A 25502-nucleotide genomic window follows, 5' to 3' on the forward strand; every position below is an offset into this window, starting at 1 on the left:
TTTGTTGAGTTTTTATCATAAATGGATGTTGAATTTCCTCAAATGCTTTTTCTGCTCTGTTGAGATGACCGTATGGTTTTTATTCTTCATTTTGTTAATGTGGTGTATCATGCAGTTGATTTGCATATGTTGAATCGTCCTTGCATCTATGGAATAAATCTCACTTGATCATAATTTATGATCATTTTTGATGTATTGTTGGATTCATCTTGCTAATATTTCATTGAGGATTTTTATATTTATGTTCATCAGGGATATAGCCTATAATTTTCCTTTCTTGTGGTATCCTTGTCTGGTTTTGGTATTGGGCCTCATAAAATAAGTTTGGAAGCATCCCCTGCTCTTCTGTTTTTTCAAAAAGTTTGAGAAGGATTGGTATTAATTCTTTGAATGTTTGATAGATTTTACCAGTGAAGCTGTCTGGTCCTGAACTTTTGTTTATTTGGAAGTTTTTGGTTACTTATTCAATTTCCTTACTAGGAACTGTTCTGTTCAGATTTTCTATTTCTTCATGATTCAGTCTTGGTACATTGTATGTTTCTAAGAATATATCCCTTTCTTCTAGTTTTCCAATTTGTTGGCATAAAATTGTTAGTAGTTGTCTCTTATGATCCTTTTTATATCTGTGGTATCAACTGTAAGTTCTCCTCTTTTATTTCTGATTTTATTTGAGCTCTCTATCTTTATTTCTGTTATGTCTAGCTAAAGGTTTGCCAATTTTGTGTGTGTTATCAGAGAATCAGCTCTTAGTTTCATTAACCTTGTCTGTCATCTTTTTAGTCTCTATTTTGTTTATTTCCACTCTGATCTTTATTATTTTCCTCCTTCTACTAACTTTAGGCTTCATTTTCTAGTTTGTGTTTTTCTAGTTCCTTGAGGTGTAAGTTTGGTTGTGTATTTGAGGATTTTTTTTGTTTCTTGAGGTAGTCATTTATCACTATGAACTTTCCTCATAGAACTGCTTTCGCTGCAGCAATAAATTTTGGTACATTATATTTCCATTTTCATTTGTCTTAAGGTATTTTTTGATTCCTCCTTTGATTTCTTCTTTGACTCATTGGTTGTTCAGTAGCATGTTGTTTACTATACACAAATTTGTGAATTTTCCAGTTTTTGTCTTGTAATTGATTTCTAGTTTTATACCACTGTCATCAGGAAAGATGCTTGATATGATTTCAACCTTCATAAATATATTGACTTTTTTTGTGGCTTAACATATGGTCTATCCTGGAGAATGTCACATGTGAACTTAAGAATACATTCTGCTGCTTTTGGAATCATTTGTATATAAGTTATAAGTCAATCTGGTCTAAGTTATTTAAGGTGCCACATATATTTTTAAATTTGACTTTCTTAATTCTTTGATATTCTTGTTAGTTAATTTACTGTTCATTTATTTGCTTTACTTATGTTTTCTGAAAATATAATTTTACTTGTCATTTCCATTCTCATGTTTTATTTACTTTTGTTTAATTAGAAGAGATGATATTTATTGTTTTGCTCTCCATTGATCTAAGTGATATTGGTCTATAATTTTCTACTTTGTTAAGACTGTTTATCAAGTTTTGGTATTCCTATTCTGCTTTTCTAAAAGGGATTTGCAGAGGCTCCTAGAGTGGATTCTCAACTTAAATTTCCATATATTAAATAGCCGTAATATATCAAAGGAAAAGTTATCAATTATGCACAATTAGGATGTAAATTAATTAGATTTGGCATTTTTGAAAGAATTAAGATTGTAGAGTTAATTACAGGGAATATGCTTTAGAGTTTTGCGTTAAATAGCAAAAATTCCAATTTTATGGTCTGTAAGTTCTCTCAATATAGGTACATTTTATTTTTCAGCTTGATATCACACTTCCTCCAATGTGAAATTTTACTTTGGCTCTGGTGGTCTGTCATTGTCCTCTGCATAGACAGTGCTGTTCCTACCTTGCCACTGACACATGCTTTTATTCATTATTTCATTTATCAACTGAACACCTTTGTTTTCTAAGCACAGCACAAAGTACCATAGTTACAGTGGCAAATAAGAATGTTATGCATCTCAAGGTCATAGGCTTTCTGATTTAAGGTGCTAACATGATATATCATTGTTGGTTAAGAGCTTTGGCATTACACAGACATGGGTTCAAATACTTACTTTTCCACTTTATAGCATTATGACCTTGGGCATATTATTTAACACATCTATACTTTAGTTTTCTCATCTCTAAAAAGGAAATAATAAATATTTTTACTTTATAGCATTTTTATGTGAAGTCCTTGGGTTAATGTCTGTTAAATGGCATAACTCAGTTTTCTTACCTCTTTTAGTATTAAAATGAGTTATTGATCCATTTGATTTACCTTTTACAACTTTGAAGACCAATAATGTCTATAAGGAATGTCTTAATTTTTAAACAACTTCTGGAATCTTAGGGCCGATTCTAGGAATCTTTAGGTTCATTGGCACCTTTTTTTTTTTTTATGTTTGGGATTTTTTATTTATTTATTTATTTTAGCACCTTTGTTGGAGTATAATTGCTTTACAATGGTGTGTTAGTTTCTGCTGTACAACAAAGTGTAGATTCGTTGACACCTTTGATGAATGACCCCTCGAGTGGAAAACTGCTCAAAGTGCTCAGATGGAGTTTGGATAACATTTTCATCTTATGATATTAAAAAGTAAAAAGGTTGGGGGGTTGGGCAGAGACAATAACTGGGCTTATTACTTGGAGCCCCAATTTTTTATTTGAAGGTAGTAGGAGAAAAATGGAATTCATAAGATAAATTCCGAGCCAGAAGATGAAACTATTTGAGATGAATCACGTATGACAAAAAAGTACTTATATATGCTTGATGCTGGGGTAGAAGAAAGGAACTCTCACATTTAGTAGGTTAATCTTCTCTTCTTTTTCTTTTTCCTGTTTCTAAAACAAAGTCACAGATATGACATCTTACAACTGACAAATGGCCCAGCTGAAATGTTTCATAGAAGAGAGTGTAGGATTTAGAGTAGTATTGTATTATTTTTTTGTTTGTTATTTTATTTTTTTGTTTGTATGTATGTGTAATTGGCTCATCTTTATCAAGTAGGACAAGTATAAAACTGCAGAAAAGAAACTTACTTAAAACCCTATTAAAGATAATAGCTTAGGAATAGTGGTAACAGTAGGAGATAAAAACATTAAAAATTAAAATGGCTGATGACAACAGGATTTGGGATTAGTACAGGAAATGTTGGTGAAACCCCAAAACATTTATTTCAAGATTAAACAGAAATATTGTTAATCTTAATGGGTTAGGGCAGAAGTCCCACTTACATGAGTTAAGAGAGAACAGGAGGAGAGTAAGTAGGGACAGCAAGTATTGATAACTCCTGAGGATCATTTCTATAAAGAAAGTAAAGTAATGGGGGATAGCTAGAGAGAGATGTAGGTTTAAGAAGGAACTTTTTTGTTTGTTAGGTTTGTTTTTTAACGCTGAGAAATATATATTAGAATGTGTTTGCTTGGGGTTGTATGCGGTCCATTGAAAAGCAGAATGTAATCATGTTGGGCAGATTGGGAACAGTTTCTTCATCATTGACTTCAGGTTGACAGGAAGTGATTGGAGCCACTATATAAGTTCAGGGTTTGTCTTTAGAAAAGAACATGGACAGTTCACCCATGGTAATAGATGGGAGAGCAGAATATATAGAAGTAATTATAGGTAGGTTATTGATCTAGTGATAAGAGAAGAGGTTTTCTTCTAATTGCTTCAATTTTCCAGTGAATTTTCCAGGTTATCAACTGATAGTATCTGAGAGAGAGGGAGAGGAAATGGACTAGGAAAGTGAAAAGGAAAGAGAGCTCTGGAAGACCATACATTTCAATAAAAAACCTGGCCTGCTTTGCATATTTCTATTACCCACATGGCCCTTGAAGTTATTACTGGGATCCTGATTATACTCTCTTTTGTTTTGTTTTGGAGAATTATTTTTTTCTTATCTCTCAACTCCTTTTGGGGGGAAAATAAAAAATAGCTGCTCCTTTGGACAAGGTTGGGTATCTATTTTTTTCTTAATAAGGTGCTAAGTAAACAACAGTACTTTTTGATGGACTTCTAAGTCCAGATATATTCAATTTCTCAGTTGTATTTATACTTATTAACTACAGTGTCAAAAATCAAGGAATAGGACTATTGATATTCTGGATTTAACTTTGGGGTTCTTTTTCATTTAAAAAATTATATCATTAAATTTTTTTTCTTCTTTTTACAGATGTTCTTAATAGTTGCTCCTCTTTCTGTCCTCTACAACTGGAGGGATGAACTGGACACCTGGGGATATTTCAGAGTCACTATTTTACATGGTAACAAAAAAGACAGTGAACTGACTCGTGTGAAACAGAGGAAATGTGAAATTGCTCTAACAACATATGAAACACTGCGCTTATGTCTGGATGAACTTAACAGGTAATCGAAATAATGGGAATGATTGCATTAGTATTCTGTTTATGTCAATTGTATTTATCCCTTTATATTGTGATTTTTTTTAAAGCTCTAAATATTCTTTAGCATGATTTAACTTTATTTCAGGATTATTGAAACAGACAGTTTATAATAATTAACTTATTTTCTAAGAAGAAAATCCTGAGTCAGATTTTATACAGTTCCTTATTTAATTTCCTCTATTACCTATCCAAACAATGCATGTTAATGCATAGGACTTGTCGTAAATCTCATGTGCAACCTTTTATGTGTATGATACCTCTGGACTAAAACAGTGATTTTCATGAATTATTTTAATTATGGGAGTCTGTTGTGAATATAGAGTGGCAAAAAATGCATATACATATTGAGAACCACTATTCCAGGACTATAAGTACCCAAAAGAAATGAACTGTATCTTAAGATTTTAGTGGGGAATCTAGAGACAGGCAATTATAAAGTCATGTGAACGCTATAATATGAAACAGGGGATGTTATAGGAGCACATGAGGAACCTGACTGCTGCAGAGTGAGGAGAGTAGTCAGGGAGCTTCCCAGAGAAGATGACCTATGAGCTGAGTGAGAATTGAAGGATAGGTAAGAATAGGAAAGAGCAGGAAAATAATCCAGGAAGAGGGAACAAACAACATTTGCAGAGAGGACTTCCCTAGTGGTGCAGTGGTTAAGAATCTGCCTGCCAATGCAGGGGACATGGGTTCGATCCCCAGTCCAGGAAGATCCCACATACCGCGGAGCAACTAAACCCGTGCGCCACAACTACTGAGCCTGTGCTCTAGAGCCCGCAAGCCACAACTGCTGAGCCTACATGCCACAGCTACTGAAGTCAGTGTGCCTAGAGCCCGTGCTCCGCAACAAAGAAGCCACCGCAATGAGAAGCCCACACACCGCAACCAAGAGTAGCTCCCGCTTGCTGCAACTAGAGAAAGCCCACGTGCAGCAACAAAGACCCAACACAGCCAAAAATAAATAAATAAATTTATCCCTTATAAACAAAATTATAGAGGCCTTCAGGCAACAAAGATCACAGCACTTTTTAATAAATGAAAACAGTTCTGATGCTTTCTGCATGTAATGACTGTAGCCTAGAGTGTAAGAAGGAAGTGGCCAGATGACAACACCAGTGTGGTAAGCAAGGAACAGAAAGCCTCTTAGAGGATTTTGGTCTTTATCCTTAGAGCAGCAGAGTGTCCCTGAAGTGTTTTCAGGAGATTACTATTATGATAAAAATGATTATATTTACATTTTATAAGTAACGAAGCTGCTCTGTGCAGAGTAGAGCCAAACTGAATGGAGAAAGACCAGTTAGGAGGCTTGTTATGAGCTAAATTGTGTCCCCTCCAAATTCATGTGTTCAAGTCCCAACTCCAAGAACCTCAGAATGTAACTTAAGGTAATTAAATTAAAATGAAGCCATTATGGTGGGGCTTAATCTGGGAGTCCAATCTGACTGGTTGTCCTTAGAAGAAGAGAAGGAGATACGAGGAACTCATGTACACAGAGAGCAGCAATCTGTAAGGAGAGAGACCTCAGAAGAAACCAAACTTGCCAACACTTTGATCTTGGAATTTGAGCCTCCAAAACTGTTGTGTCTGGCATCTTTTGCTCATCATCATGTTTTTGAGATTCAGCTATGTTATTGAATGTATCAGTGATCATTCTTTTTTAATGCTGAATTGTATTGTATTTTATGAATATATCACATTTTGTTATCCATTCATTTGAGGATAGATATTTGGGTTTTCCAGTTTTTGGTTACTGTAAGTAAAAATTTAAGTAATATTTATGTATAAGCCTTCTTTTGACATATATTTTGATTTCTCTTCTGTAAATTCCTAGGAGTGGGATTTCTGGGTTATATGGTAAGTATAGGTTTAACTTTAGAAGAAACTGATAAGCCATTTTCCAGAGAGGTTGTACTATTCTACTCCAACTAGCAACCTATTAAATTTCGTTTGTTTCATATTCTCACCAATATTTGGTATTGTCAGTTTTTTTGTTTTTAGCATGTATAGTGGTATCCCATTGCAGTGTAATTTGCATTTTTCTGATCTGTGTACACTTGAAAAAAGTGTTTTTTCTACCGTGGTTGGATGTGATGTTCTATAAATATCAGTAAAGTCAGTTTGGTTAGGTGTTGTTCAAGTATTCTCTGTCTTTACTGATTTTCTTTCTAATTGGCTTACAATTTCTGAGAGAGGAATGTTGAAATTTTCAATTATAATTATGGATTTGTTTATTTCTCCTTTCAGTTCTGTCAATTTTCAGTTCATATATTTTGAAGCTCTGTAATTAGGTACACACACATTGATGATTAGGATTTTTTCCTTATAAATTGATCCTTTTATCTTTAAAAATGTTCCTTTTCATATCTAATAATCTTGAAGTTTTATCTGGTATTAATATAGACAATACAGATTTCTTATGTTTACTGTATGTTTATCATTTTCCAACTTTTTGTTTTTATCTGTTCCTTATATTTAAGGTGAGTGTCTTGTGGTTAGCATATAGCTGGGTCTTGCATTTTTATCCTTTTTGATAATCCCTGCCTTTTATTTGGAGTGTTTAGTCCATTTATATTTAATGTAATTATTTTGTAAAGTTGGATTTAGAGCTACCATTTTTTGTAAGCTCTAGGATTTTATTTTACAAGCTCATAAGTTTGCCTGTTACTATTTCCTGGATGCTGTCAGAAGACAGGAACAATCTGAGGCATGAAGTTAAGTAACTTACCCAAGCCTACAACAACTAAGTCAGTCGTGGACATGAGATTTAAACCTTGACTTTGGGCTTTTATGCAATGTATTATGTAAGAGATATTCTATAGTTAGATAAATGTAATAAATTCATTTATCATAGCAACAGTCATTTTAATTTTTGTTTAACTGCTCCTTTAGACTGTGAGGTCTTTGATATAGAATAATTTCTGTATTTCAGTGCTTATTACACTTCTAGCATATAATAGTGTCAAGTGGTTATTTTCTGTGATTGTTATAAATATTAAATAAGAATTCTAACATTTCTGTGCAAAATTAGAAAAATCAAATGTTACAGTTTTTGTTGTATTTAGTTTTCCTTTATTTGTTTGAATGGCTTTATTTTTAACAATATTCAATATAATTTATATTCAATCTGAGTAAATATTAAGTAATTTTTGTGAGAATGCTCCATATGATAGACCAGGATTAAACATTTATCATAGATAATCCATAGAGTAGATAAACACTCTATGAGTGAGCTGTATCTCTTTGTTATTACGGTTATGTTTTACTTCATTTTTATTTTTATCGAAGTTATATATGCATATTATTTAAAGAGCCAAATATGAACACAGTTCACTCCTGTCTGCCACCCCCATTAGCTGTTCTTCAGAGACAGTCACCTTCAACTCTTTAACTTATCTTCCTAGTTTTTACTTCCATATCTCAAAGAACATGTTTATGTTGCAACTTAAAAATTATCCTTTAAGTTTTTAACATCACTTGTTGATTTCCTCTTAAGGAAAAATGAAGATCTTGCTGTATTTTGCCCTTCTTTTGCTTACTTTACAGTGTCCTGGCTGGCTATTTTGTGGGATAACGAATAGTATATAGGAGCTCCAACAACTTCTTAAACAGACTGTTGAACATTTACCTAACTCCAATTTCCAGAAGCATCTGGTGCTACCATTTAAGAAAGAGCTCAATAATATGAATCAGATTGTTTCTTGGCTTTCTTTACTACTGGCATGGGATACTCCTTCCTCTGTTTTTATAAGTTGTCTTGTTCATCTTCTTCCCTGCTTTTAAAATTTTGTGATTGTTTTCTCCTCTTTTCCTTTGTTCTTGATCTCTTATCCTTTTTCAACTTTATATTAAGAAAATGATCAAACCTTTAGAAAAACTGAAGTAATAGTACATGAACATCTATATACTCAACACCTGTAGTCACCAGTTGTGTGTGTGTGTGTGTGTGTGTGTGTGTATATATGTTGGCAAGATATAAGGTAATGTGTGTGTGTTGACTATTAAGTCTGTTTAGTCTCTTCTAATCTAGAACATTCCCTCAACTTTATTTTTTTATTATAAGACATTTTGAGGGGACCAGGCCAGTTGTGTTTTAGGATGTCTCACATTAGATTTGTCTGATTGCTTTCTCAAGGAGTTATGTATTCCTCTAACATATGTAGTTTTGTAAGCTGATTTTGTTCTAAAGACTTAATTAGCTTCAGGTCAGACATTTTTTGACAAGAATACTTCATAAATGATGCTGTGGACTTCATATTACATTATTTCGGGAGATATTAATGTCAAGTTGTTCTACTATTAATGTTGCGAAGTTTGTCCCATAGGCTAAGGAGGTGATCATCAGATCTCTCCATTGTAAAGATATGTTTCTCCCTTTACAATTAGAAGTACTCTGTGGGTTACGCTTTGCTACCATTTCAATATCCTGGTCCCTCAATCCTTTTACTTAGTGGTATTAGCATACAGAAATTATTCTTGCCTGAATCAGTTATTTTATTGGGTTTTGCAAAATAATATTTTCCTAAGTTTATCATTTCTTCTACACTTATTAACAGCATTCTCCTATAATTAGAAATTAACTATAATTTCAACCGGCAAAGCAAGGTGAGTGATGCTTGATTCTTTTGCTTTAATTTCCAATTTTCAGACTAACAAATTGGTACAATGGTCATTCGCAATGATAGCAAAGTTTCTCTCCCACTCCCCAACCCCTGTTTTTTGAGTATCACTATGGACTCATAGATTATTGAGGTACAATTGACATGCCATAGAATGTACCCATTTTAAGCACAGAATGGTTTTTAGTAAATTTATAAAGTTGTGCATTTATCACCACAATCCAGTTTAAGAACATTTCCATCACCTCAAAAAGTTTTTTGTTTTCAGTCAATCTCTGGTCCCATCTCGTTCCAGGCAACCACTAATCTACTTTCTGTCTCTAGATTTGCCTTTTCTGGAAATTTCATATAAATTTCATACAATATGTAGTCTTTTGTGTCTGGCTTCTTTCACTTAATATGTTTTTGGGGGTTCATCATGTATGATGTTTCAGTAGTTATTCCTTTTTATTGCTAAACAGTAGTATTTTGTGTGTATATATATATATATATATATATATATATATATATATATATATCTCATTTTGTTTGTCCAGTGAATGGACGTTTGGATTGTTTCCACTTTTGGGCTATTACCAATAATGCTGCTCTGAACATTTACGTACAAGCCTTTGTGTGAATGTAAATTTTCATTTCTCTTGCATAGATACTTAGGAATGGAATTGCTGGGTGGTGTGAGGAAATTTAACTTTTTAAGAAACAGCCATACTGTTTTAGAAAAATAGCTGTACTTTCCCAAAAGCAGTGTATGAGGTTTACAGTTTCTCTTGCCAGTACTTAATATTGTCAGTCTTTTTTTGATTGACAGTCAAATAGGTTTTCGGTAGTATCTCTTGGGTTTTTTTTGCATTTTTCTAATGATGACTTTTTTTTTTTTTTTTTGCTGTATGCGGACCTCTCACTGTTGTGGCCTCTCCCGTTGCGGAGCACAGGCTCCGGACGCACAGGCTCAGCGGTCATGGCTCACGGGCCCAGCCGCTTTGCGGCATGTGGGATCTTCCCGGACCAGGGCATGAACCTGTGTCCCCTGCATCGGCAGGCAGACTCTCAACCACTGGGCCACCAGGGAAGTCCAATGATGACTTTTTTATGTGCTTATTTTCCCTTTGTATATCTTCTTTGGTGAAATGTCTTATTAAAATCTTCTACCCATCTTTTTAATTGGATTGTCTTAACTTCAACTGTGTTGTAGTAGTTCTTTATATAATTCTGTATACAAGTTCTTTATCAGGTTATGATTTGCAAATATTTTCTCCCAGTCTGTAGTATGTCTTTTCATTTTCTTAATTGTGTGTTTGGAAGAGCAAAAGTTTTTAACTTTGATGAGGTCCAACTTATCAAAATTTTTTATTGACCATGCTTTTGGTGTCATATCTAAGAAATTCTTCCCTAACCCAGAGTCACAAGATTTCTTCCTACATTTTATAACTTTTATAGTTTTAGCTTTATATTTAGGTCTGTGATCTATTTTTAGTTAGTTTTTGTATATGGTGTGAGGTAAAGGTCTAAAGTAAATTTTTTCATACAACTCCTAGGTTTTTATTTATTCAATGTTTTATACTATCCTATAGTCATGCTTAAATTTTCTAATTAGTCTGGCTCTTGTGTCCTTTGGACATGCCCCCATTTGTCTTTGAATACATCTGTGCTTTCTCACTGTCCAGTATTTCCCCTGCTGCACATCTGAAATCAACTGTTTCACCATGGGAATCTGCTTCCTTTTAGTGGATTGACCACTATGGTTGTTCATTGCTACTGGGGTAACAATCAATTCTAAACCTTTTTAGCAGACAGAGCTATGTAGTACAACTTTTAAAAATCATGAGTTTATATTGATATTTTTTCATTCGTAATTAACATGGTATTTATTTCTGTTTTATTACTTTTAGAAGATTCCTTTTTTGTCATTTTAGTCATGTTTAAATGAGTTATTTCATTTCATTGTTACTAAACAAAATCTCTATTTCTTTTTATCTTCCTACACATTTAATTTTCATGGGTTGTCCAAAGCTGTGATCATTTAAATAAGGAGGTGAGAATTCCGTGGAATCAACAAAGAGTAGAGGAAAAAAACTGCAAAACTTCGGTAGAGAAAGCTGCACTCTAAAAATTATATAGACTAAGAAAGGGAAATTTTTTCAACCTTTCCTCCCTTTTTCCTCACTTTATAGTTTGGAATGGTCAGCTGTCATTGTAGATGAAGCTCACAGAATCAAGAATCCAAAGGCTAGAGTAACAGAAATTATGAAAGCTTTAAAATGTAATGTCCGAATTGGCCTCACTGGAACCATTCTTCAGAACAACATGAAAGAATTGTGGTGTGTTATGGACTGGTGAGTAAAAACACTTTTTATTTTTTGGAAAATTATTTAATACTTCCTTAACTTAATGTTACTGTGTTTCCTAATTATTTGTTTCTGAAAAAAAATTATCTGTTTACAGAAGTGTTTGATCCCAAACATAGTATTCAGAGTATAGTGTCCCATGAAAGCCTATCTTTATTATTCTTGGTCCCTGAAGTAAATATCTGAACTAATTTACCAGTTCCATCATCTTCTTATAGTTGTTCACTAAAATTGTGATAAAGAACATTCTGCTTTCTTGCCTTTTGTTATTGTTATCATTAATAAACAAGTGACTTAGTATATTTTTTAAAGGCAAAAAGAAGTTAGTGATTTCCTATTTAGATAGTTTAATAAAGCCTTAACATTTTTTCTTATTGCCTTTATAAAGGGCTGTGCCAGGACTTTTAGGTAGCATGATCCACTTCAAGAAACAGTTTTCTGACCAAGTAGAACATGGTCAGAGACACACAGCAACAAAAAGAGAACTAGCTACTGGCCGAAAGGCCATGCAAAGGCTTGCAAAAAAGATGTCTGGATGGTTTCTCAGGCGTACCAAGACTCTAATCAAGGATCAGTTGCCTAAGAAGGAAGACCGGGTGAGAACAGCTTTTGTGTATATTATGAATTTCTTGTCGTGTTTCATTTTTTCTAAAAATATTCCTTTTGAAGAGAAAACCTATCTCCTGTGGTATTTTATGAATATAGATTTTTGCCTTTTACTCAGTATGAAAAAAAGTTATATGCAGAATTTCATAAAATATTAATTGAGCCCAGTCATCTTCCTCACTAACTTTACTAACATTTTATCTAACAAGTTTACTGTTAATATACATTAAACTCATTTCTCTTATTTTAGAACAAGAAGGTTTTGATATAATTCTTCCTCAATGAAGGAAGAAGAACTTCTTTCCGTAATGTGTTTTCTGTTCATATTTTGTCCTTCCTATACTGTGTACCATCTACAACCCAGTATACTCTTTGGTAATTTAATTCTAACTACAGGCCAAAGTTGTTAAAAGCTTTTTTTATATAGGTACATTTCTTGTAGAATGCAATGTACAGTTACACAACTAACCTAATTTTAAGAAATTGTAGGAAAATTACAATTAAATTCTGTTAATTGTACAAGAAAATTTGAGGTGTTAACCTTAAGAAAATTTTTATAAAATATAGTGGTCTTTTATAGTTTTTAATCTTGTGGTTCTTCTAGCTCAGGCAATGGAATAAAGTTTCTAAATATTACTGTGAATTAAATCTAATTAATATTGTCCTCAATAGGGGCAGTCCTATCAAATACCCTAATCTTAGGATATCCTGTTGATTATTATTTTTAAAAATAGATTTGAAAGGAAAATATGATCTTGATATGCAAGTTGGGGAAACTGATACAACATTTGACTTTTTGATCTAAAGCATATATTATCATTCAATTGGAATACTTCATGAACTCCACTTTTTTTTTAACATATTGAAGTATAATTGCTTTACAGGGTTGTGTTAGTTTCTGCTGTATAACAAAGTGAATTAGCTATATACATACGTATATCCCCATATCCCCTCCGTCTTGCATCTCCCTCCCACCCTCCTATCCCACCCCTCTAGGTGGTCCCAAAGCACCAAGCTGATCTCCCTCTGCTATGCAGCTGCTTCCCACTAGCTATATATTTTATATTTCGTAGTGTATATATGTCAATGTTACTCTCTCACTTCGTCCCAGCCTACCCTTCCCCCTCCCCGGGTCCTCAAGTCCTTCTTTACGTCTGTGTCTTTATTCCTGTCCTGCCCCTAGTATCATCAGAAACATATTTTTTTTGAGATTCCATATATATGTATTAGTATGTATTAGTATATGGTATTTGTTTTTGTCTTTCTGACTTCACACTGTATGACAGACTCTAGGTCCATCTACATCACTACAAATAACTCAATTTCATTTCTTTTTATGGCTGAGTAATATTCCACTGTATATATGTGCCACATCTTCTTTATCCATTCATCTGTCAATGGACATCTAGGTTGCTTCCATGTCCTGCCTATTATAAATAGTGCTGCAGTGAACATTGTGGTACATGACTCATTTTGAATTATGGTTTTCTCAGGGTATATGCCTGGTAGTGGGATTGCTGGGTCATACGGTAGTTCTATTTTTAGTTTTTTGAGGAACCTCCATACTGTTCTCCATAGTGGCTGTATCAATTTACCTTCCCACCAACAGTGCAAGAGGGTTCCCTTTTCTCCACACCCTCTCCAGCATTTATTGTTTGTAGATTTTTTGATGATGGCCATTCTGACTGGTGTAAGGTGATACCTCGTTGTAGTTTTGATTTGCATTTCTCTAATGATTAGTAATGTTGAGCATCTTTTCATGTGTTTTTTGGCAACCTGTATATCTTCTTTGGAGAAATGTCTATTTAGGTCTTCTGCCCATTTTTGGATTGGGTTGTTTGTTTTTTTTTGATATTGAGCTGCATGAACTGCTTGTGTATTTTGGAGATGAATCCTTTGTCAGTTGCTTTGTTTGCAAGTATTTTCTCCTATTCTGAGGGTTGTCTTTTCGTCTTTTTTACGGTTTCCTTTGCTGTGCAAAAGCTTTTAAGTTTCATTAGGTCCCATTTGTTTATTTTTTGAACCCCACTTTTTAAATGTTTTGTGTAATTTTAGTTATATATCTAGTAGGAACAATAAATTTTAAGTATATGAAGAAAGAGTTGTGCACAGAGTTTTAGAACTTGGTCTCTGAAATCAAATACCATAGGCTTCAATCCTGGCTCCCCTACTTACTAGTTTTATCACCTTGAGCAATTTGTTAAATCTCTCAAAACTTGATTTCTTTATCTTTTTGTTTTTTTTATGGTACGCGGCCTCTCACTGCTGTGGCCTCTCCCGTTGCGGAGCACAGGCTCTGGATGCTCAGGCTCAACAGCCATGGCTCACGGGCCCAGCAGCTCCGCGGCATGTGGGATCTTCCCAGACCGGGGCACAAACCCGTGTCCTCTGCATTGGCAGGCAGACTCTCAACCACTTCGCCACCAGGGAAGCCTTGATTTCTTTATCTTTCAAATGGGAATGGTGACAATGGTGCTTGCCTCACATGGTTGCTCTGAAATATGTGATATGTAAGCAGTGTTCAGTGAATATTACTACATGTTTTAGTAACAACTCAACAGTAAAATACTTTGGAATATATTTAACCAAAGAGGTGAAAGACACGTATGCTGAAAACTATGAGACATTGATAAAAGAAACTGAAGAAGACACAAATAAATTGAAAGATTCCATATTCATAGATTTGAAGAATTAATATTAAAATGTCCACACTACCCAAAGCAATCTACAGATTCAATACACTCCCTATCAGAATTCCAATGACATCTTTCACAGAAATAGAAAAAACAATCCTAAAATTTGTATGAAATCACAAAAGACCCCAAATTGCCAAATAAATCCTAAGAAAGAAGAACAAAGCTGGAGGCATCACATTTCCTGATTTTAAACTATATTACAAAGCTACAGTAATCAAAACAGTATGGTGCTGGCATAAAAACAGATACATAGACCAGTGGAATAGAATACAGAGCCCAGAAATAAACCCATGTGTAAACAGTCCACCAATATTTTAGAAGGGAGACAGTACTGAATGGAGAAAAAAAGACAGTCTTTTTGATAAATGGTGCTGGGAAAATTGGGTATTCACATGCAAAAGAATGAAATTGGACTCCTGTCTTACACCACTCATAATAATTAACTCAAAATGGATTAAAGATTTAAATGTAAGACCTGAAACTAAAATTCGTAGAAGAAAACATAGGGGAAAACCTCCTTGACATTGGTCTTGCAATGATTTTTTTAAATTAATTAATTAATTTTTGGCTGTGTTGGGTTTTCGTTGCTGTGCACAGGCTTTCATGGCTCGCAGGTTCTAGAGCACAGGCTCAGTAGTTGTGGCGCACGTGCTTAGTTGCTCCGCGGCATGTGGGATCTTCCCAGACCAGGGCTTGAACCTGTGTCCCCTGCATTGGCAGGTGGATTCTTAACCACTGTGCCACCAGGGAAGTCCTTGGTAATGATTTTTTGGATATGACATCAAAAGCACAGCAACAAAAACAAAAATTAACAAGTGAGATTACATCAAACTAAAAAGCTTCTGTACAACAAAAGAAACAATCAACAGAATGAAGAAGCAGCCTATTGAATGGGACAAAATATTTGCAAACCATATATTTGATAAGGGACTCATTTAGAATATATGAAATCTCATACAACTCAATAGCAAAAAACCAAACGATCCAATTAAAAAATGGGCAGAGGACCTAATAAACAGACTTTTTTCCAAAGAAGACACACAGATGGCCAACCCATGAAAAGATGCTCTATATCACTAATCATCAGGGAAATGCAAATCAAAACCACAATTAGATATCAGTGCACACCTGTCAGAACGACTGTTATCAAAAAAGCAAGAGGTAGCAAGTGTTGTGCTGATGTGAAGAAAAGGGAACCCCAGTGCACTGTTTGTGGGAATGTAAATTGGTATAACCACTATGGAAAATGGTATGGAGATTCATCAAAAAATTAAAAATAGAATTACCAGCAATCCCACTTCCAGGTATACAGTCGGTCCTCTGCATCTGCAGGTTCCACATCTGCAGATACAGAGGACCAAGACTACACTATTTTATATAAGGGGTTTGAGCATACACAGATTTTGTTAAACATAGGGGAGGTGGGTCCTGGAACCGATCCCCCGCAGATATTGAGGGATGATCGTGTACCTGAAGGAAATGAAATTACTCTTGAAGAGATACCTGAACTCCTATGTTTATTGCAGCATTATTCACAATAGCTAAGATGTGGAAACAACCTTACTGTCTGTTGACAGATGAATGAATAAAGAAAATATGTATGTATATAGAATGGAATATTATTCAGCCATAAAAAAGAAGGAAATCTGTCATTTGTGACAACATGGAGGGCATTATGCTAACTGAAATAAATCAGAGAAAGACAAATACTGTATGATCTCACTTATATGTGGAGTTTAAAAAAAAAAATGCTACACTTACAGAAACAGAGAGTAGAATGGTGTTTGCCAGAGGCTCAGGTTTAGGGGAAATGAGGAAATGCTGGTCAAAAGGTACAAAGTTCCAGTTATAAGATGAATAGTTCTTGGGATCTGATGTACAGCATAGTGACTGTAGTTAGCAATACTGTGTATACTTGAAAGTTGATAAGAGAATAGATCTTCAATGTTCTCACCACACATACAAAAAGTAATTATGTGAAGTGATGAATGTGTTAACTAACCTTACTGCTGTGGTAATCATTTTGCAATAAATACACATATCAAATCATAGTGTTTTACACTGTAAACTTACACAATGTTGTATGTCAAATATATCTTAGTAAACCTGGAGGAAAATAATAACTCAGAATTTCCCTCTGTACCTTAATCGTTGACCCCATCTTCAATATTCTCATATGCACCATGCATCTTTTTTTTGCAGTAATATTCTATTGTAGTGATACACACATATAAATATTTTAAAATAGGTGGCTTTTCCCCTATTCACATTCCTCAAAGTCCTAATATGGATATATTTAGTTTTATGACCTTGGTTACATAGAGCTATATGTAGAAGAATTTTACCAATTTCCAGTACTACCAGAAATATAAGGCAAACTGTATCCACTATAACTTTGTGGCATTGTTTTCTTATATTTTTTTCTTTTCTTGAATTTGGGCACAAAGTAGCAACTTCTACAAGTTTTGCTTTTATGTGTATTTACTTAATTCTTATCTTTACTAATCTTGGGAATTTATAGCAAGATATCAAATGCAAATGCTTTATCCTGTTTTCAGTAATAGGAAGTTTTTAATTTTTTTCTAAATTTTCAAGTAATTCAGTAAGTATTATCCATACCATTGTTCTAAAAATTTTCCCTTTTTCCTTTTCTAGTTTTTTTATTTGACCTAAACTTTAATCACTTATTTGCATGATGGGCTAATAATATAGACCCCTGAAAAGACCCACAATAATATGTTGAGAAATTTATAAGGAAATTACATACTTTTTTCATATTTTGATTTTTTAAATTAAAGAAAAACTATGAGATTTATTTGGAAAGTAAGTTATAATTTGTATACTTTAGGGTAGGGTTGTAGCATAGAATATGGGAGAATTAGGAGAAATTTTCTTATATTCTCCTATGTATAATGATGTATCCAGAAAAAATATAAATTTATGAGCAGTTTTCACTATTACAGTCTATGAAACCTGATGTGCATTGTGATTATTATTGCTATGAAAAAGATACTAATAGTTACCTTGTATTTTATCTTGGCAGATGGTATATTGTTCTCTGACAGATTTTCAGAAAGCCGTCTATCAAACAGTATTAGAAACAGAAGATGTGTCTTTGATACTTCAATCTTCTAAGCCTTGTACCTGCAGCAGTGGCCGAAAAAGGAGAAATTGTTGTTATAAGGTAAGCATTTCCGTACGATATCCTTACTATCTTGCTTTTGATTACAGAGTACTCTATTCTAATAGTATCAAAGTAAGTAGCAGATAAAATAACTTTTCCTCACATGGTTCTTTAGTTTTAGTAGCTGTAATTTAAGAAAAGGGAATAATTTTGCAAAAGATTTTACAATATCAAATAGTAATCACAGCAAAATACAATATTCAGTATCTTTTCAAAAAACTAGTTTTTAAAAGTAGCTCCAATTTTATATCTTCCCTTTCAACTGTTACTGGGAAGTATCCTGCTTTAATCTTGAAATTTCATTTCATTTCCAGTAAATTTCTCATTATCAATGGATAATACTTCCTCTTTGATAGCAGGCTTAAAATATTCTGATCTGAGAGTGAATGTTAATTTAAAAGAAATCAGTACAGTAAAGTATTTTATTTTTATTTGGAAACAAATATTCATTTATGCTTTTTAAAAAAAATCTATGTATTTCCTGCCCTTTTTCACCTTGCTACTTTATTATCAACTCACATCCACATGCATAGAGGGACCATAAGTAAATATTTATCTAGATTGGTATTTATTCCATATCTCATTTATTTTGCTGACTTTAACCACTTCACATTTTTGTAATAGCACAGTTTCCTAGAAAACTGGAATGGGTGAGCGGAGAGAGTAAAGGCTTCTATGTAACACCATCACCACACTGTAGAGTTTTATGACCAGGAACCTCTTATGGCAGCATTTCTATCACTGTGTATACTTCCTGGAATGAGGACTTTCTCCCCTCTTTTATTAAAAACATCATTGTGTATGTTTCACCAAAACTACGATTCCACATTAGTGATTCATGGATATTTTGTATATCAGTTGACCATTATTTTCTCAGAGCGTATTGTGCCAATAGTAACCGGATAATAAGTATTATTGTAAGTGGCATATTTTGTGATATAAGTAGTTACATAGCCATGTTAGTCCCTTGCTTATTTTTATTTTCTGTACTTTTCTGGTTACAGACCAATTCACATGGCGAAACAGTGAAAACCTTGTATTTCAGTTACCTTGCAGTCCTTCAGAAGGTAGCTAACCATGTTGCATTACTGCAGGCTGCTAGCACCTCCAAACAACAGGTTTGGGTTGACTTTTTAAATTTCTTTGTGATGCTATTTGGTATAAGTATTCTATATTTGGTATAAAATTTCTTAGCCAAATACCCTTAAGTTATTTTTGTATGAAATTTAAGAGGTAACTGACTTGCTTGTTTTTTTAATTTAGGTGTCAAAGAAGTATATGCACTTAAAATTTTAATCAAAGTGAGAAAAGTTAACCTTAAATTAAAATAACTTTTTTATGCCTCTGATAATGTTGATATATTTATTTTCCTAACATCTTTTGATATAATTACTAATTAAAGATATTTGATGAGTCAGTCCTAATTCCACTAATAATGTGTCTAATTACATTTATCTTATCTACTGGATTAAAATGAGGATTTATAATAATCTGTATATTAAATATTAGGAGTGCTTCCCAAACTAGCAAAAATCAGTAATTTCAAAATTTAGGCATACATGCAGTCGTTTACTTTAGTCATTTCAATTGTGTCTTATTCTAAAGCACAATGTAAATAAAAAAGATCTTTTTAAAACTTTTTTATATAATGATTTTACATTTTCTTTTTGTGTGATAGGCTTGAGGCTGTTCAAATGTAATTTTAAAAGACTGCTCTTTGGGAAGTATTCAGTTCCTTATTTTGGAAATCTTTAAAAAAAGTTAACAGCAAAATTAATAGCTATATCACTATCTCAGAACTCATCAAAGCCATATATGATTAACATATCACTTTAAGGTTTTCTGAATTAGAAAAGGTAAAATCTTCAACCTAGGAAGGAATATATATTCCTTCTAAATAGATTTTTTTCTTAAATGATTTCAATTTATACAGGTTTAAATTGTGTTGAGATTTCTTTTCTCCTACCTTTTCCCCTTAAGGAAACACTTATCAAGAAGATATGTGATCAGGTATTTTCCAGATTCCCAGATTTTGTGCAGAAAAGCAAAGATGCAGCCTTTGAAACACTTTCTGACCCAAAATACAGTGGAAAAATGAAGGTAAGTATTCTTCTTTCAGTTTGCATACATGCAAGGATGATATACAATATATTTATCAGATGGTATGACAGGGACACCAATTTATCAGAACAGATGCCCAATCATTCAGAAGAGATAGTGACCAAAGACAACTGGTATAATTGTATCAGCTCACTACGAACCCTGCGTATGATAGATTTCTCAGTTAGTAGTAGTTATATCAAGTGTACTTCAAACTTTCCTTATTGATGTATTGGATTCATGCCCTGTTAAAAATGTATGCTGTCACCACATACATAATATCTTGTCTTCAAATGTTTAAGAAAGTAATCTACCAGAAATAAAAATGTTAATGCCAAATAAGAGGATGAGGATAGCCAGTAGTTCCAAATTTGAGAAAGGAACTAACTACTTGAAGAGTTCAAGGTGGACAGGGCCTCTATGTCTAGACCGAATTTTCTGGCTCTTGTTTTTACTTGCCGACCTAGATTGTAAGGTTGCTAAATCTCATTTGTGGCAAGTGGACATTTGCTGTATACCAGAAAACTGACCTGTTGGTGCTGCTCTTGATGGTGTATTACTGAGGGAGGGGTTCTCCCTCCCTGAGGTTCTCCAAACATATCCAGGCCTTTGGGCATTTCTTGTGACAGCTGTGTGAAATACAGCTTCAAGCCACCTTGCAATAGAATTTGTTTGTTTAACCCTTTAATAACTATCAAGAAACTATTTATGGATTCAGATTTTTACAGAACAATTCCCAATTATTATGTTTTAATTAAGAAAAAATAAATTATTTCTTTTGGCAAAAAATAAAAAGGAAGTAATTTAAAATAGTCAGGTTTTTTTCCCCTTAAAATGCACATATTCTTAAAACATAATGTACATAAGCACACAATAGTTTAGTTTGCTTGGACGTCTAAATTCAATGAAATAAAATAAAAGCTAGGAAGAGTACCTTAAAAACTTGTGTATTTTTTTTACTGAGATGTAATTGACATCTGACATTGTATTAGTTTTAAGTGTATAATATAATGATTCGATATATATATGTGTATATTGAGAAATGATTGCCCCATTAAGTTTAGTTAACATTCATCACAATACATATTTACAATGTTTTTTCTTGGGCTGAGAACTTTTAATATTAGCCACTTTCAGGTATCAATGTAGTATTGTTAACTATAGTTACCATACTGTACGTTACATCCCCAAGAACTTATTTGTCTTATAACTGGAAATTTGCACCTTTTGACCACCTTCACCCATTTTACCCACTCCCCACCCCCTGCTTCTGACTACCACTAATCTGTTCTCTGTACCTATGAAGGTTTTTTCTTTTTAGATTCCACTAAGTAGGATCATACTGTAATTGTCTTTCTCTCTCTGACTTATTTCACCTAGCACAGTGCCCTCAAGGTCTAACCATGTTGCCACAATGGCAGGATTTCCTTCTTTTTCGTGGCTGAATAATATTCCTTGTGTATTTTACACACACACACACACACACACACACACACACACACACATATATGTATCACCTTTTCTTTATCCATTCAGCTGTCAGTGGACATTTATATTGTTTCCATAGTTTGTCTATTGTAAATAATACTACAGTGAATCTGGGGAGGTGCAGATATCTTTTCAAGATTGGTTTCATTCTTTTGCACATGGCTGTCCAGTTTTCCTAGCACTATTTATTGAAGAGAGCCTTTCCCCATTGTATATTCTTGTCTCCTTTGTTGTAAATTAAATGACCATATATGCACAGTTTATTTCTGGGCTCTCTATTTTGTTCCATTGATCTATTTGTCTGTTTTATGCCAATATCATACTGTTTTGATTATTTTGGCTTTATGATATAGTTTGAAATCAGAAAGTGTGGTGCTTCCACCTTTGTTCATCTTTCTCAGGATTGCTTTGGCTTTTTGGAGTTTTTTGTGGTTTCATACGAATTTTAGGATTGTTTTTTTCTACTTCTGTGAAAATCATCATTGGAATTTTGATAAGGATTGCACTGAATCTATAGATTGCTTTGGGTAGTATGAACATTTTAACAATATTCTTCCAATCCATGAGCATGGAATATCTTTCCATTAATTTGTATCTTATTCAGTTTCTTTCATCAGTGTCGTATAGTTTTCAGTGTACAGATCTTTCACCTCCTTAGTTAAATTCATTACTAGTTATTTTACTTTTTTTGATGTAAATGTAAATGGGATTCTAATTCCACTTTCTGATAGTTCTTTATTAATCTACAAAAATGCAGCTGAGTTTTGTATATTAATTTTGTATCTTGCAACTTTACTGAATTTATATATTCTGACTTTTTTTGGTGGAGTCTTTAAGGTTTTCTGTATATAATCTCATATCACCTGCAAATAGTGACAGTTTTACTTTTCCTTTCTGATTTGGATGGCTTTTTTCTTCTTGCATAATTGCTCTGGCTAGGACTTCCAGTACAATAAAAGTGGCAAGAGTGAACATCCTTGTTTTGTTCCTAATCTTTGAGGAAAAGCTTTCAGTTTTTCATCATTAAGTATGATATTAGTGTGGGCTTATCATATATAACCTTTATTATGTTGAGGTATGTTCCCTCTATGCTCACTTTGTAAAAATTGTGTATTTTTAAAATAAATAAGTTTGTGTTAGAGAGAACAGCCTATGATTTATTATCACAGCAAATAATTCAAATCTAACAATATTTCCTAACAATAATATTTTTGTCATCCATATTGACTTTTATTTAATTATTTTTAAATTGAGAAATGTAAAAAGCCCAGTTAGTTTAGAACTGAGCACTTATAATCCTATAATTTAAGCCAATAGAATATTTCCAGAAATCATGGCCTTCTCTGAAAACTTCATTATTCATGGCTATTTATTTAAATTTTATTCATTGTGATTCTTCACTAAAAATTTACCACTCTTGAAATTAAATGGAATTTTATTACTCTGTACTTTATATTCTTATATATCCATTAACTATATGATTTAAAACATACTGTTAGAGTTACTTATTTAGGAATAACAGTGTTTGATTAAGATAATTATTACATTTATTTTTATTATGATTTTTAGAAGGGAATTATTTCCAGAGGCTGGGTGTGTGTCTATATGAGAAGGAAGCCTGTACTTTACTTGTTTTGTGGGAGAACACCAATAAAACAGAGACTGATGGTAGTAAGCTAGGGATATGTTTTCAAGACTGTGTTTCATCATTTGATTAGCAACATCATCTCATGATCTAGTAATACAAAACTTACAGGCTTATAATGGAATTATTTCCTGTGGGGTTAAGAACTCCAAATTGCATGTACTTCTTGAATTCAGGTGATAAACGATCCTAGATCTGCTTCTTTTATTATAGGTTAGCTGGCAACTGCAGTTTATTTGTGGACATAATACCTACTGTACCCATCATAGCCTCAAAGCTATACTTATGAACTCCAGCTCTTTCTCTTAAGTGCCAAGGTCGTTTTTGACCTCAACTACTATTCAAGGGGATGGGCACAAAGTTGCACTCATTCCCCTGATGAGAAGCCTCATTTTCCCTTTAATTCCCTTGGGAAATGCCACAGAGTCTTATTGTGGAGGGTGGAAACAAGACTAGGAAACCCAATTTAGTGCTGTTGGAATCATACAAGGGTCATGTTCATCTCTAGGCCTGACTAATTTGAGAAAAATTAGATCTAAGATTCATTAGCTGTGAACATCCTCAAATTTAGGATTCCCTTACAGGTGGATTGTCTTGTTCTGTGGAGGACAACTGAGTGACAAAACATTGGGTCTGTATTATTAAGACTCCAACTATAGTGACCACACTGTTATTTCTGAAATTTTTAGCTTATAGTTATTCATTTAACTAGTAAGGTTTTTTTGGGGGGTTTTTTGTTTATTAACTAGCCTAATAAAGACCTTCAGTTCAAAAACATTCACTTTCCTTATTACTGGTTTTTGCTTTTACTATAAAATGTTCAAGAATACCTGAAATTGTAATAGGTATGATACCCTCAAACAATCAGAGTGGATTTCTGTGCATCATATCCTTGTCTTAAAATGTTAATGTCTGTAAGAGAATGATAAGACAAGCCACAAACTGGTAGGAATTTATTTGCAAAACAATAAGGGACTGGTATCTAAAATATACAAGGAACTCTTAAAACTCAACAATAAGAAACTAAACAATACAATTTAAAATACAGAAAAGATCTGAACAGATATTTCACCAGAGAAGATATACAGATGACAAATAAGCATATGAAAAAATTCCCAACATCACATGTCATTAGGGAATTACGAATTAAAACGAGATATCACTAGACACCTATGGCTAAATTCAAAACACTGACAACACGCAATAGGAACTCTTATTGCTGGTGAGAATGCAGAGTGGTACAGCCACTTTGGAAGACAGTTTGGCAGTTTCTTACAAAGCTAAGCATATTCTTACCACACGATCCACTAATCATGCTCCTTGGTATTTACCCAAATTAGTTTAAAACTTATGTCTGCATAAGAGCCTGTACACAGATGGTTATGGCAACTTCGTTTGTAATTGCCCAAACTTAGAAGCAACCAAGATGTCCTTCAATAGGTGGATGGATAGACAAACTGTGGTACCTCCAGGCAATGGAAAATTATTCAACAATAGAAAGAAACAGGATATCAAGCGACAAAAAGACACAGAGGCACGTTGAATGCATATTGCTAAGTGAAAGAGCCAGTCATACACACTGTATGATTCCAACTATATGACATTCTGGAAAAGGCAAAACTATAGAGAAACAAATCAGTGGTTGCAAGGGATTTACAGGGAGGGAAGAATAGATGGAGAATAGGGAATTTTTAGGACAGTGAAACTATTCTGTATAATAATGTAGTCATGGATGCATGTCACTATATATTTGTTAGGACCCATAGAACTGTACAACACAAGTGAACCCTAATGTAAACTATGAACTTTAATTAATAATAATATATCAGTATTTATTCATCAGCCAAATATATCATCCTAATGCAATATGTTAATAATAAGGGAAACTGTTCAGGGAAGAGGCTGAAGTGGGGGGAGGGAGGGAGGGAATCTGTGGGAGTTCTCTGTATACTCAGTTCTTCTGTAAATCTAAAATTGCTCTAAAATATAAAATATATTAATTTTAAAATGTTAATGAATTATGTGAAATTCAAATGCACATGCTTTATTCAGTTATTTTATTAAAAAATAAAGCTAATACAATTAAAATTTACTTTATATGTTCTCCAAGTATCAATGTTTACCTGATCTGTGACATTTTAATTTACCATTTGCTTGGTTGTCTGAGTAGCTTTTTTTTTTTTTTCAACTCCACAGCTTTTTTTTTTTTTGAGAGATTGTTGTGTAGAGGTCAGAGTTAGCACAATGTCTTTTCTTGCTCAACTATTAAGAATTTTATGTTGAGTATAAATTTTTTTATTTAAAAGTTTAAATGTTTATCATTTAATAAATAAAATTAGTTGTT

The 25502-nt window shown here is 33.4% G+C and overlaps 1 protein-coding gene across 1 annotated transcript in view; it reads left to right on the forward strand.

Annotated features, from left to right (window-relative positions):
- Positions 1–25502, forward strand: part of ERCC6L2 (ERCC excision repair 6 like 2) — a 140043-nt gene that overhangs the window by 39231 nt on the left and 75310 nt on the right. Inside the window, exons 4-9 of the mRNA XM_060155378.1 lie at positions 4244–4437; positions 11266–11427; positions 11828–12035; positions 17785–17925; positions 18930–19043; positions 19906–20025. Of these exons, the coding sequence (XP_060011361.1) occupies positions 4244–4437; positions 11266–11427; positions 11828–12035; positions 17785–17925; positions 18930–19043; positions 19906–20025 (939 nt within the window). The remainder of the gene's footprint in view (positions 1–4243; positions 4438–11265; positions 11428–11827; positions 12036–17784; positions 17926–18929; positions 19044–19905; positions 20026–25502) is intronic.

The sequence above is a fragment of the Lagenorhynchus albirostris genome, chromosome 7 (genome assembly GCF_949774975.1).
Source record: "Lagenorhynchus albirostris chromosome 7, mLagAlb1.1, whole genome shotgun sequence".
NCBI lineage: Eukaryota > Metazoa > Chordata > Mammalia > Artiodactyla > Delphinidae > Lagenorhynchus > Lagenorhynchus albirostris.